At 34.7% G+C, this 15,710-nt stretch overlaps 1 protein-coding gene across 2 annotated transcripts in view; it reads right to left on the bottom strand.

Annotated features, from left to right (window-relative positions):
* Glra3 (glycine receptor alpha 3) overlaps positions 1-15,710 on the bottom strand; it is a 173,582-nt gene that overhangs the window by 22,290 nt on the left and 135,582 nt on the right. For both annotated transcript variants that reach the window (XM_046427546.2, XM_046427547.2), the window contains exon 8: positions 501-644. In XM_046427546.2, the coding sequence (XP_046283502.1) occupies positions 501-644 (144 nt within the window). The remainder of the gene's footprint in view (positions 1-500; positions 645-15,710) is intronic.

Genomic DNA, 15,710 nt, shown 5'->3' with positions numbered 1-15,710 from the left:
CCATAGAGTTTCAGAAGAAATATCTTAAGAACATAAAATATAAATGAAAAATAGACTACATAGTTTTGTGTGAATTTAACATCATGGTATTATTAAATAAGTAATATTTTATGGAAACAAGGAATTAGCTCAGAAAAAAGCAGCAACTTTATTTGATTTGATGACTTGCATCAAGTAAAATAAATAAAACAATTGACTATTTCAAGTAAGAGATTATGCATTTCACAAATTGAAGCAAGAAAACAAACAAAAAAACAGTGTTATTCCTGAAAGTACATTGGGAAGTTGATAAAGCTCTCGTGTTACCAGATATTCTGTTTAAAGTATAGCTAGGTGTCATCATTTTGACATTTTTAGTTTCAAGTGGACAAAACAAAGGAATATCATATCATTTAGTCCCCAGTCCCAATTTTCTTCCTGTACATTTCCATTAAATATAACAAATTTACTTTCCAATAAAAACTGATATACCACCAAACCCAATATATTCAATTACTTACCTTATTCTTTCTCTTTCGTCGAAATCGCAACAGTTCTTTGTGTTGTCTTGATACAAAATTTACAGCTGCATACTCCAGAAGTGCTGAAAACACAAAAAGGAGGCACACTGCCATCCAAATGTCAATAGCTTTGACATATGAAACCTAGCCAAGAGAAAAAGTGAAAGTGAGCATATTGACTTATATTTTTATTTCTTTTGAGAAAAAAATGATTTTTTATGATTTTAAACATTATTTATGTATCAGTTTGGAAAAAAAGGAAATTCCAACAGTTTTTTCTTAATAATTGGATCAGGTATTAATTTTGCAAATTTTAAATGTTAATCATAGTTTTAAAACTTGTACTAGGGTTAGAGTTGTGGCTCAGTGGTAGAGCACTTGCTTAGCATGTGTGAGATACTGGGTTTGATTCTCAGCACTGCATATATAAAGAAATGAATAAAAAAATGTTTATCAACATCTAAAAAATATTAAAAAAAAAAAAAACTTGTACTGAGGCAGGAGGATGGTAAGCTGGAGGCTAACCTTGGCAACTCATTGAAACACTAAACAACTTAGTGAGACCTTGGCTCAAAATACAAAATAAAAAGGGCTGAGGATGTAGCTCAGTGTTAGAGTGTTCCTGGATTCAATGCCCAGTACCTCAAGAAAAAAAATAACAAAAACAAAAGACCCGTGTGTGTGTGTGTGTGTGTGTGTGTGTATCTGTGTATTTAAATTAGGCATTTGTCTAAACAAGATAAAAGGAAAGAAGAGATAAAATTTTTCCCTTAGAGCAGTATAATGCTTGGAGTAGAAGTAACATTGAAACATGGATAACAGTGTGTGACTTTTTACTTTCATTTTTAATAGAAAATTTTCTATTTTATAATCTTATTTATAAATTCTGTTAAATTTTTTTATTGCATTCATAAGGGGTTAATAGATGGCTATTTGGTACCAATTTTGAAATATTTTTATAGACATGTTATTTGAATAGCAAAAAGAATTCCAAGTTTCTCAGTTGTTAACATCTGACTACTTTTTTTCATGATACGTGGTGCATATACATCTAAATGCTATATAGTATATATAATGTTTTTCCCAGGCTGAATTATTTAACTATATTTTGCAGACATGGTACCACACACTAAACAAACTAACTGGTTAGTATTGATAGAATATGACTATCTCATCCTAACATCCCATCCTCATTTTACCAATTGCCTTAATAATGCCATTTTTTATTTTAAAATTTATTTTAGCCTTCAATATGGAATATTTATTTGCTCAGTTTTTCCTTGCTTTTTGTAACATTGGAATTTTTGATGAATAAAGGCCAGTTAGGGTGAAGTCAAATTGTAGTGTTTCCATTTTAGGTTTGCCTTTTTTTTTTTTTTTAAAGTAAGACTCACTCACTAGTGATGCCCTATTCATTGTGTATCATATCAGGAGGCACAAAATATTGATCAGTTGGTTAAGGTGATATCTGCCAGGTTTATGTATAATAAAATTACTAGTTTTCCCATGTGTAAGGATTGCTTTGAAATTATGCAAATTTTGGGCCATGGGTAGAGCTCAGTTGTAAAGTACATACTTAGCATCTGGGCGACCCTTGATTCAGTCCCCAGCACCAAAAAGAAAAGAGAAGCCATTATTAACTTTCTCATACCAGATTTTACATTCATTGATGATTTTTGTTTGAATTATTACATTGATACCAAATGGTGGTTTTCTAATTTCATCATTAATCTACATTTATTAGTTAGCTTTCTACTGTAAGAAAAGTTCCTGTCTCTTACATGTATCCGTTTACTATTTTATTTATTTATATCAGTATAAACTTTTGGATACCCATTTTATTCATCATTATTTATTTTGATGCTCACATCCCAGATTGGAATCCCTAAATGTTAAGACATACCTATTTGACAAATTTCCTTCATTATTTCAGCATTTTCTTGCTTTCCCACAAAAGATATTACTTATTTTTTAATCTCAGTCTTTGAATCAACCCTTTGAGGAACCCTTCTTTACTGGAAATCAATTTAAGAACTATGTGTGGGTTTGTTCATTGTTTCTTGGATGACATTGCTTCTCTTAGTGAACGGAACTAGGAAACAGACACACATACACACACACACCATAGCATCTATACCAATCTCTCTCTCTCTCTCCCTTACACACACACACACAAACACACACACACACACACACACCACAGCATATCATTCTTCCTATCTATCTACCTATGCATTATCCATTTGTCATCAAACATGAACTCATACTAATGTCTTATTCTAAGTCAATTCCACCAGATTCTTTTATCCTTTACCTTTTCTATTTATGTAACACTTTAAAAAGATAAATTTGGCATTTTTTACCCTCAACATACACTTGTTCATTTACACTGTGCGTAATATCTCAGTTTTTCTGACCATCATCTCAGCCTGCTCCATCTTGACCAGAGTTGCTTCTTTCATCTAAGTCCCATCCCTAAAGTTTTTGTCTTTTTCCTAATTACTGCTTTACCCTGAACATCATCCCTGGCAGTTCAGCTGTACCTTTTACCCTGCTTTTTTTTTTCTTTAAAATTTGTTCTAATTAGTTATACATGACAGCAGAATGCATTTTGATTCATTGTACACAAACGGAGTATAACTTTTCATTTTTGTGGTTATACATGATGTAGAGTCACACCATTTGTGCAAACATACATGTACTTAGCATAATGATGACCTTCTCATTCCACCATCTTTCTTACCCCCATGCCCTCACCCCTCCTCTCACTCCCCTCTGCCCAATGCAGATTTCTTCCATTCTTCCCTTGCCCACCCCCTAATATTGGATTAGCATCCACATATTAGAGAAAACATGTGGCTTTTCGTTTTTTTGGGATTGGCTTATTTCACTTAGGAAGATATCCTCCATCTCCATCCATTTTCCTGCAAATGCCATAATTTTATTCTCTTTTAATGCTGAGTAACATTCCACTGTAAATATATACCACAGTTTCTTTATCCATTCATCTATTGAAGGGCATCTAGGTTGGTTCCACAGTTTACCTATTGTGAATTGAGGTGTTATTAACATTGATGTGGTTGCATCACTGTAATATGCTGATTTTAAGTCCTTTGGGTATAGACCGAGGAGTGGAATAGCTGGGTCAAATGGTGTTTTCATTCCAAGTTTTCTGAGGAATCTTCATACCACTTTTCAGAGTGGTTGTACCAATTTGCAGTCCCAACAGTAATGTATGAGTGTACATTTTGCCCCACATCCTCGCGAACACTTATTGTTTGTGTTCTTGATAACTGCCATTCTGACTAGCATGAGATGAAATCTTAGAGTAGTGTTGATTTGCATTTCTCTAATTACGAGAGACATTGAAATGTTTTTCATATATTTGTTGATCAATTTTATATCTTCTGAGAGTGTCTGTTTAGTTCCTTAGCTCATATATTGATTTAGTTATTTGTTTTTTTGGTGTTAAGTTTTTTGAGATCTTTATATATCCTAGAAATTAGTGTTCTATCTGATGTGCATGTAGAAAAGATTTTCTCCCACTCTGTAGACTCTCTCTTCATATTATTGATTGTTTCCTTTGCTGAGAAGAAGCTTTTTAGTTTGAAATCGTCCCATTTATTGATTCTTAATTTTACTTCTTGCACTTTAGGAGTCTTGTTAAGGAAGTTGGGACCTATACAACATGATGAAGATTTGGGACTACTTTTTCTTCTATTAGGTGCAGGGTTTCTGGTCTAATTCCTAGGTCCTTAACTACTTTGAGTTGAGTTTTGTGCATGGTGAGAGATATGGGTTTGATTTCATTTTGCTGCATATAGATTTCCAGTTTTCCCAGTACCATTGTTGAAGAGGCTATCTTTTCTCCAGTGAATGTTTTGGTACCTTTGTCTAGTATGAGATAACTGTATTCATGTGTATTTGTCTCTGTGTCTTCTATTCTATACTATTGTCTACACATCTACTTTGGTGCCAATGCCATGCTGTTTATTGTTACTATAGCTCTGTAGTATAACTTAAGGTCTGGTATTGTGATGCAGATTTAATGCAATTTCTATTAAAATCCCAGTGACATTCTTTATAGAACTAGAAAAAGCAATTATGAAATTTATTTGGAAAAATAAGAGATCTGGAATAGCCAAGGCAGTCGTTAGCAAGAAAAGTGAAGCAGGAGGTATCACAATACCAGATCGATCAATTGATCTGTATTTATCTATTTATCTTTCTTAATTTCTGAAACACACAGGGAAAAGGTAGGAAGAAAGGAGAAGAGTAAAAATAAGAAGCTCATAATTTCTACACATTTACATATATCTAAATCCTTTGGAAGGGGGAATTCAGTAACTTTCATGAAACTATTTTAATACTCTTCTGAGGTTAATGGAAGAGTGATTTCAGATTTTAGTTGAACAAATATCTCTGAATATGCCATTTGTTCAAGGTTGAAATTTTTCTTTGAATATTAGTTTTCTCTTTTATCTTGTGTATGAATGTGTGTGTGTGTGTGTACATTCCAAAATTAAGGTGCTATACTGTGCAAGCAGTGTCACCAAAAACATTACATTGTTGAGCAAGTGAGTAAGCATGAGATAATTCATTTTGTTGAATACTTTAATATAGCCAGTAGATGTAGAAAATTCTGTCATTTTTCAAGAATTTGAAATAAAGGATATATATATATATATATATATATATATATATATGTGTGTGTGTGTGTGTGTGTGTGTGTGTATACACACATATATATAAATTAAATATTAAAGATAAATAGAAAGAAAAAAACATTATATTAAAAAAATACACACACATATGTATTTGTATGGAGTTATTTTTTGTTTTGTTTTCTTTTAACCCATAAACCTGCTTCACTATAATAAGAATAATATTTTTTTCTCAAGAAGATTTCTATCTACATGAACAAAACATGAGGCTAGGTTTGAGGAAAGATGTTCTACTTTCTTGGACCAAGCATATAGTTGTCTTAAGGATCTGAACCCTGCTTTTTGGAAACTTCCCTGTTTTTATGCTGTTTGTCTAATGTGTTTTTATTCGTATTTATCTTTAATATTTAATGTAGTTATTTCTTTTAATGAGAGTCAAATTTAGGTAGTGTTGTTAAAGGATAAATAGCTGAACATTTGGGAGAAAGTTATGGTTTAGGGAGTAATAAATAAATTAGGGAAAAACTTTCCCCCTTTTTCCAGCTGGCCCTTCAGGTCTCAGGATAGACTTTGCCCACATCTGATTTAGAATTCCATATACTGTCACTTAATTAATGTGTTACCTTAACACATTGCATGGTTACTCCTTATTTCTTGTTTTCCTTGATGGCAGATGGCATTTTGTTTTGTTCACCAATACAGCAGTGTTTTATATGTGTATATATATTTGCTGAGTAACTGGGCATGAGTGAAGGTATCAAATTTTAAAATATAGGGGGAAGAGTGATTCCAAAATGAGTCATAAGGAAATTCAGTTTTTGGAGCAATTTTGTTAATACTTTGGTTTGGATTAATTTTTTCTTTTTTACAAAGAGTTCATTTTTTTGACAATGGTGTCAACTTACATAAGAAGCACTCTACAAAGAAGACTCCTGCATTTCCTGCTGTATCAGAAGTGTCACTTCTGTTGTTCAGAGTGGTCTCTACTGAGCAAGAGCAGTGAATCCCTGTTTTATTCCAATGTTGTGTTGTGTCCATCTGTTTGCAAAGTGTAGATTTAGATCTCATAAATTTTGCAATTTTGCTGGAAATTTCCAGCAGCCTCCAAATATATGCTTTCTAAGAAGATGTAATGCAGCCTTTAAAGACACTGCCATTCCTGGAAGAATATAACTCGTAAAGTATGTGCATGTTCTTTAACAACCTAAATTGATAATGACATGTACCAGAGAATAAATGAGATAAATAATTTCCAAATTCATTCAGTGACTCTTTTCAGTGGCAATACAACATATGAAAACACTTGTGTCTTCCAGAATTTTAATTGTGGACAGCTCTTGAGTTTTAAAGTCTTGCTTTTCTCATCATTTGAGCCTCTTCCCTAAATTTCAGTTTTCTTTACTGTCCTAGCTGCCCTTCCAAGTAAACATAGAACCTGGCAGCTTCTATGTTTGGTACCTTAGGGCAGGTAACTTTAAAATAAAGACAGAATTTTTTACTTTTAACTACACAGTGTAGTCCTCGTGAGATTCATGATTTCTAACTTTTCTTACTCCTTATTGCCCAGTTTCCTTTGAGATAGTATTAATCCAATTTGTGCATCTTTTTGGATCCTCTTGTCAACAGTCTCATTATCCACTCTGTGGTTGGGATACTAATTCTAATTTAGGGAATAGTCTCGCCTCAGTATTCTCCTTCAATACAAGAATCTGGAGGTAAAACCTTCATCTACCCCCCCACCCCAATGACACAATCTGGTGATCATTGGAGAATTCAAGCTATGATACGATACATTCAACGAACAACACCAACATCTTCCTATCTTGAAACAACAAAGGGTTATTTTTCTCTCATGTTCCTAGTCAGCTTTGGGTCACATTGTGACTATGGAGTTGTGTTGTCATTGTAGTGCTCATTCATGACACAGCAACAAAGGAAAGTAGGGAACTGGTGGGTCTCATGTTTGGCAATACATTTTTCTAGACTAGAAGTGGCACAGGTCTGCTCAAGATTCATCAGCCAAAACTAATAGTCTACCCTGAACCTGACTCCAAGAGCTCTAAGGGATGTAACCTTAGCAGATGCTTGGAATAGGAAAGAAAACCAGACAGTGCTGCACAGCACTATGAGGACTCCAGAGGGAACTGGGAAGTGAGATTTCTATTTCTATTTTGGAACAATCTCAAGGACCCCCCCTTAAGTTTAGGACTGAGGAAAAGTGAGTTATGATTTGATTACTAGTCATGATACCTTAAATAGAAAATAATAGTATCTTCATTAAAGACCAAACACACTGCTTTGTGTTAAGAAGTTGTCAATTATAGTAGAAAAAAGAAAATGAAACAGCTCTTATCTTCAGCCCAGAATGTCCTAAAAATTTAGTGACAGTACCATATTTTGTAAATTCAGTTGTAAGGGATTACAAAAACTAAAATCCAGGTACGCCTGTGAAGCACTAAATCTAAGACAATGAATTATCTAGGTACAGAAAGTAAAGGCAGGCAGGCTGCAAGCCAGATTTAGGCATAGGAATGAGTTTGTTTGAACCACATAGTAAAAAGAAAAAAGAAAAGAAAATGAAAAAGAATGAAAAGAACATGCCTGTAAGCATGGAATGCATGTAACTAGTTAGCTACACTGCCGATCTCTCCTTTGATAGGCGACAGGCACAGATGCAAGTGGTGATGAGGTGAAGGGAATAATTCTATAAAATGGGCCCACTGTGCTGACCTGCACATGATTTCTTTCCAAGAATCGATTTTCATGCAGCCCTATCTAGCTTAAGTGGACAGGATATGTCATATTCTTTGGCAAACTACCTGTTATCTGCATGAAAAATGCAAACCTGAAATAATGTCCAAAAGAGGAACCCAAGTTACCCTGAAGGGATGGACTTTCATGACCTTTTTCACAGACCAGATCAGGGAACTCAAGGAAATGAGGAAAAATCTGTAGGAATTTATGGTTAAGAATCCAGTTGGATTCCTAGAGTTGTCATACACAACAGGGACTTCAAAGTCTTATGTCATTTTGTTGTTAGTTAGAAGTCAAGAAATGGATCTGGTTGGGACTCTTTGTAAACTTTCCAGGGAACCTCCCCTGACACCCCCAAAAATGGAGGAAAGGAAAGGAGCACTCTCCTCTCTGAGAGGACCTACTCTGTCCCTTGAGAGTGTTTCCTTTTACCATTTCCCATCCTTTGTAATAAATTCATTGCCTGTTACTCTGAGCGACATATCTGATGTCTTTCTCACTTGATCATAAGAATTGGGATTTGAAAGAGTAAGACGGGGAGGGGGGCGCTTTGTGTTGCCTCAGTTTCCCAGAAGGCTCCAATCCTATGACACTTTCATTGATCATATCAGACTACTTTGTTCATTTATTTTTGCATCAATCTCCTGAAGTTATTTGGTTTTTGTGCTTTCTGATCCAGAGGAATTGCTAGGTTGCTTATATCTCATGTGTCCTTCATAAATAAATTTATACTTATGTAAGATTTCAGTATGAGCCAGGTTCAGTGACCCATGCAGGTAGTCCCAACAGCTCAGGAGACTGAGGTTCAAAAGTTCAAAGGCTCTAAGCAACTTAGTGAGATACTGTCACAAAACATAAAAAGGGCTGGGGATGTGATTTAGTGGTTGAGTGCCCCTGGGTTCAACCTCTGCCCACCTCTCCCTCCTGCCCCCAGAAATATTTCAATATGATTATTTTATAACAACAATTTTAAATTATATTCCTCAGCCATAAAATTCGGTGAGCTATATCTTAGGTATGGCACTCTAAATTGTGGTTGAGAAGCCTGCCAAGATGCACACCTTTACCTTGGCTCACACAATAGGTAGTTAAAAGGATTGTCTCAGGACCAGTAAATTCCTGTGCTACAGCTTATGGATAACAGTGTATTAGATGTATCTTACTAAATTATAATCCATGCTACATTAATCAGAGGTTTCTAGAAATAGATACTTAAATGTATTTATAAAGAGTGTAGCTTAAACTTAAGAAATTGATTAAACTGGAACCTGGGTGTTTGAATCAGTAAAAACTCATATAAACTTATGTGTAGAAACTTTATAAGGTAAATTTCAAGGGATTCCCTGCCCTCAAATTCTTTGTTGGTGTATTATAATTGTAAGTAATAGTGGGATTCATTATTACAAGCACTTTTTATGAGTAATTATTTTGTCATTTTTTTCTCAGTCCAAATTTGCTTTTTATTTGACAAAGATGTATTAAGAATATCACAGTATATGCTTTTTTTAATTTAATTTTTTTAGTTGTAGATGGACATAATACCTTTATTTTGTTTGTTTGTTTATTTTTTTACATGATGCTGAAAATCAAACCCAGTGCCTCACATAGCTAGGTGAGTGGTCTACTACTGATCCACAACCCCAGCCCAGTATGTGCTTTTGATTAGCTAAAATAGCCCTTTGAATAGAATAATTTGTTCTTCCTTTGGGTAATCAGTTGTGGTGAATTCCCCCAGTTCCTGAGAAATGTCAAGTAAATGGTGAATAATTTTGTCTATGGAATTGGAAGATTATTCAAGCATACAGATAAATGTTTTTCCTCTGAACTAAATGAAATCTCTCTGCTTGTGTCATGACTTATTTTCTGAGTTTTTTTTTATCTCTATGACTTTTTTCATTTAATTTTTTATTACTTACATCCAAATCGGAGTATCATCCTACATTTTTCTCTGGTGCAAATTCATATGTAAGAAGTTTACATTCTATAATGTTTATAGAAAAAATATTTTCATCTCAAAAGGAGCATGAATATTATTTAAGACATAAACCCAGAGAGAAAGAAATTAGAACAAAGGAAAAGAATAAACAATGTTTAAAAAAACAGACATTAGAGTATAATGATATTGAAAAGGCAAAAGGAGAAAAACCAGGCATTAAGTAATGAATCATACAGCATGGAATATTGTGAGCTTTGACATTCTGACATTTATCACCCTGGAGGGTGACTCACAACAGTCCCCTTGATGTCACATTCATACTGATTGTGATACTCATAAGCTATAGTAAATGAATGATGCTTCTACCACAATATTTTCCACATAAAGAATCTTACATTAAGAGAAAATGCAACAGAGAATCATATCACATAACAGCTCCATTATTTCTAACAAGATGAGGTTGATTAATCCTTCCATTCACTAGACAGGAAAAATACAACCAGCTAAAGGATTTTGAAGGATTTTGTCACACAGTAATCTCCGACTCCCATTTCAGTTATTGGAGTTTTACTGTTATCTCTTCTATAGGGTATGATTCTTATGTTTAACATGTGTAACTGTAAAATAAATCTAGATGTCACTAGAAATGCTTCTTAGGTTCATTTTGTTAGATTTAACTGGCATTTCTTAATACATTATCTTTTTTGAACTACTTAAATTGTATTTGTGACTTCTCCTTTGCATTTTCAAAATGGAGATTTTGTATTTCTGTAACATCATCTTTATTTTAATCAAAATATCTCCCTGTTTCTTTATAGGGAAGTATATGAGCCTAAGAGCTTTATTTATAAATAAATTCCCAACTGGAATCATAAAGATAGATAAAGCCTGTGAGTTTTTTTTAAACACTCTTATTGGGACCAAGTCTTTATCTTCCACTGGCAAAGAGATAGTTTTTTAATATTGTTTTTTAGTTGTAGATGAACACAATATCTTTATTTTATTTATTTTTATGTTGTGTTGAGTATTAAAACCAGTGTGTGACACATGCAAGATGAGTTCTCTACCACTGAGCCACAGCTCTAGCCCAAAGGGATAGTTTTACATCTTAAAAAAAATCTTTTAGAGAGTTCATAGTATGATTATAGGATACAGTAAATGGAGTTAAATAGCAGTAAAGGGAGTTAAAGACATTATTTAGATAAAATAGTCTCAAAATTGCATACAGCTTTTGCTTTTAAGTTCAGTTTGATGCCAAAGCTGTTGTATAATGCTGTCTTTTACAATTTTAAACCTTGTGATTTTTCTTTAAACTTTAAGAATTTATGTACCAGCTGTGTGTCTATGTCAAGTACAAAGAAGATACTTGATAATTGTTAATTTTTCAGCTTAATGACAGTTAGTAAGCCTAGTAAATGTAGGAAGATTAAATGTGGAACCAGAGATATTCATCAGTTTCTATTCTTCTTAGCATAGGGGTGATACATGTTTAAGAATTATCTGCTTACATAATAATCAGATTTTGTATTAATCATAAAATTAGATGGTTTTATATGCATTGTGTATTGTGGTTTTAGTAAAATTTATGAATAAAGAATCTTTTTATATTCTGTGTCTTTTTCCTAAAGAAGTATATAAAATGACACTATTTTTATGATCCATACAATTTAAAAATTTAATAAAGTATATTACTTACATTCAAATATAATCCAAGAATCATAATGATGAATTTACTTATTAAATATATTGTCACAATAATAAAGTAGAAATGAAACCATTATATCTGTACTGATCTTGATTGAAGGAATCTCAGTTAAACATATTTGGAGTAGATATTAGAAGTTGTATTTAAATGGTGAGCACCAAGGTATTACTGACAGTAATGGCAATTCATTGCCATATTATTGGGAAAGCCCAATTACTATGCAGTTCTTCTAACCCTATTTAGTTGCGTAATTTCAAACATCTGCAACTTCCTCTTTTTAAAACTACAGGGTATTTTTTTTTAGAAAATGAGAATGTTATATTTATTAATTAGATAAAGCACAGTAGTGCAATGTGCTTCGATTTTCTTCCCATCCCCTATCTTTTCCATATAATCAATCCCAATTATAGATCTTTGTACCAACATAATCATGATATGAAAACATATTAACTTTTTACTTTTCACTTTTTGATAGTTGTAATCACTTCCTTAATTGGTGATGAGAGCTGTCTTTATTATATTTTCTAAGATCCATTGTTTTTATTGTACTGTAAGGTGGATAAATGCAAACTTTAAATTCTTTGTTCATTAATTTGGTGGTACTCTAGCAAAAAATATGGTTTAGCACAATTAAAGAATAATTCAGTTGCTTGCTTTGCAAGTTAAGACTAAGCACTAAGTAAATATTTTAAAAGCTCACATTGTCTTTATATTGTCACCATAATGCTCACTGAGTAGGCACATATTATGTACTGATTTGGGCTCTGAAGAAAGAAATATGTAAAGAGCAGTTTTCCCCCCTCAGAAAGCTACTCTGGTGGGTTTCACAGGTAAATTGAATGGGGAAAATTGAGAGAAATTGAGATATAAGGTTCTGTTTATTGTTGAGGATAAACAACTTTAAGTGCAGAATTTTCAATCTGCATAGGCTTCAGGTTTCTAACAGTCTGTGAACTAATTAATTAGTCTTGTTTGAAATTTCAAGTTCTCCTGATTTTTCAATGTTTAAAGTTATATTCTGAAGAAGATGGGCATAGTGTTAGAGGCAGAGTGAGAAAAATCCAAATACATTCTCCCCGGGATTTCTCCCTCTTTTCATCTTCATACTTTCATCCCTCTTGTTTTCTCGAGTTCTTACTAATAAGCCAGAGAGTGGCCTAAGAAAGGAGACAGAAAGGTTTAACAAATCATTGCCTCATAATAGAAGATAACATTATTTGTTTACATTTCTTTCTTGCTTTCCTGCACTCCTCTGTGGGAGACCAACCTTACACGTGACTGAGTCACACTCCCTGGATGGGTGCTGAGGTGCTCAGTTGCAGACATGTGGCAGAGCTTTCCCCACCCTTCTTGGGTTCCAGGATCAGTGTCTCCTGCTTGGGTGTGTCTTGCTACAGCCCCATGGGTGGAGCTATGCTCACCTGTTCCTTTGTAATATAACCCCTTGCCCTGTTAAGGATAGAATCTTCCATGGAAGTGCCTTGTATGTGTCCCCTTCTCTTACTGTGCCCTTGGGTGTGGCCTACCCAGGTGTCAGTCAACCTGCTGACGGTGGACATCATGAAGATAGACTCAGCCCCCTGAAACCTGACCCTTTGCTTCATTTGAATAGCTTCTCCTCAATAAAAAGGGTCATCGATCCTCCAAGGAAAGAACATATTACTAATACCTACAGGTTCCAAATAGGAGACACTCCACAGACCTGAATCACTCCCCACTCTAGATCCACGTGCACTCTTAATTCAACCCGTATCAGGCAACTCAGAAAAGACACAGGCAACTCATAGGCCTTTGAGCAAGAATAATTTAAGTCATTGAGGACTATTGGGGACTATTTTTTTAATGCTGAATAATTGCATTGAAACTGAGCTGAAACAGCCTCCAATGTCAAGAATCTTTTGATATACTGTGTGAAAGGCTAGGATTTGGATGAACATTGAATTCAGAGATTTTCCACCCCTGCCCAGTTCATATCTGGGTATGTGAATGTGTGTGATGTTTACAATGTATATATATGTATGTATATGCATACACATCTATCAAACGTGTGTCTCTGTTGTTATAATAGATATGAAATTTATTTTCAAAAGACTAAATTTGTGAGTACATGGAGATACTTATGTACTTCTGCAAGTGATGCAAAACAGCAAACATGTACCAAAGCTGGTCCTGAAATGGGATGGAGACAAGGGATGAGGGTAGGTCTCAAACAGGAATTAATAATAAGTTCTGCCTCTTCTATCTGATTTTTCATACAGAAGTCAGAGCGATTGCTCCTTTTAAAATACTTCAGTAGCCTACCACTGCACCCAAAATAAACAGTCATTATCAAGGAACAAAGCTTTCTATAATATGGTTCTATAACTACTGCCACTTTTTCTGACTTGATTCAAGCACATAGTATAAGAAAATGGTACTGGTACCAAAACAGGCGGGTGGACCAATGGTACAGAATAGAGGACACAGAAACCAATCCACAAAACTACAACTATCTTATATTTGATAAAGGGGCTAAAAGCATGCAATGGAGGAAGGATAGCATCTTCAACAAATGGTGCTGGGAAAACTGGAAATCCATATGCAACAAAATGAAACTGAATCCCTTTCTCTCGCCATGCACAAAAGTGAATTCAAAATGGATCAAGGAGCTTGATATCAAATCAGAGACGCGCCGTCTGATAGAAGAAAAAGTTGGCTACGATCTACATACTGTGGGGTCGGGCTCCAAATTCCTCAATAGGACACCCATAGCACAAAAGTTAATAACTAGAATCAACAAATGGGACTTACTCAAACTAAAAAGTTTTTTCTCAGCAAAAGAAACAATAAGAGAGGTAAATAGGGAGCCTACACCCTGGGAACAAATCTTTACTCCTCACACTTCAGATAGAGCCCTAATATCCAGAGTATACAAAGAACTCAAAAATTTAGACAATAAGAGAACAAACAACCCAATCAACAAATGGGCCAAGGACCTGAACAGACACTTCTCAGAGGAGGACATACAGTCAATCAACAAGTACATGAAAAAATGCTCAACATCTCTAGCTGTCAGAGAAATGCAAATCAAAACCACACTAAGATACCATCTCACTCCAGTAAGATTGGCAGCCATTATGAAGTCAAACAACAACAAGTGCTGGCGAGGATGTGGGGAAAAGGGTACACTTGTTCATTGCTGGTGGGACTGCAAATTGGTGCAGCCAATTTGGAAAGCAGTATGGAGATTTCTTGGAAAGCTGGGAATGGAGCCACCATTTGACCCAGCTATTCCCCTTCTAGGTCTATTCCCTAAAGACCTAAAAAGAGCATGCTACAGGGACACTGCTACATCAATGTTCATAGCAGCACAGTTCACAATAGCAAGACTGTGGAACCAACCTAGATGCCCTTCAATAGACGAATGGATAAAAAAATGTGGCATTTATACACAATGGAGTATTACTCTGCATTAAAAAATGACAAAATCATAGAATTTACAGGGAAATGGATGGCATTAGAGCAGATTATGCTAAGTGAAGCTAGCCAATCCCTAAAAAACAAATGCCAAATGTCTTCTTTGATATAAGGAGAGTAACTAAGATCAGAGTAGGGACGAAGAGCAGGAGAAGAAGATTAACATTTAACAGGGATGAGAGGTGGGAGGGAAAGGGAGAGAGAAGGGAAATTGCATGGTAATGGAAGGAGACCCTCAGGGTTATACAGTGGAGGGGGTAGAGAGAGAGGAGGGGAGGGGAGGGGAGAGGTGGGGAGGGGGGAGGGTGGAGGATGGGAAAGGCAGCGGAGCACAACAGACACTAGTATGGCAATTTGTAAATCAATGGATGTGTAACTGATGTGATTCTGCAATCTGTGTATGGGGTGAAGGTGGGAGTTCATAACCCACTTAAATCAAAGTGTGGAATATGATATGTCAAGAAATTTGTAATGTTTTGAACAACCCACAATAAAAAATTAAAAATATATAAAAAAAAAAGAAAATGCTCCTAACTAGCAATAGGATGCTTGTTATCCTCTTCTGAACACTTGATGCAGGAACTGCAGAAATGCAAAATAACTATAAGTTCTAAAAATGAATGTATCACAGTACTCTTCTTGCTTTGGACTGTGACATACATGCTTGATTTATCATGACACTTTAGAGATCAATG

The sequence above is a fragment of the Marmota monax genome, unplaced genomic scaffold, assembly GCF_021218885.2.
Source record: "Marmota monax isolate L192 unplaced genomic scaffold, Marmota_monax_Labrador192_F-V1.1 WCK01_AAM20220418_F8-fsc00159, whole genome shotgun sequence".
Taxonomy (NCBI): Eukaryota; Metazoa; Chordata; class Mammalia; order Rodentia; family Sciuridae; genus Marmota; species Marmota monax.
Note: the sequence above shows the minus strand (reverse complement) of the source record. Positions and strands in the feature narration are given on the sequence as shown.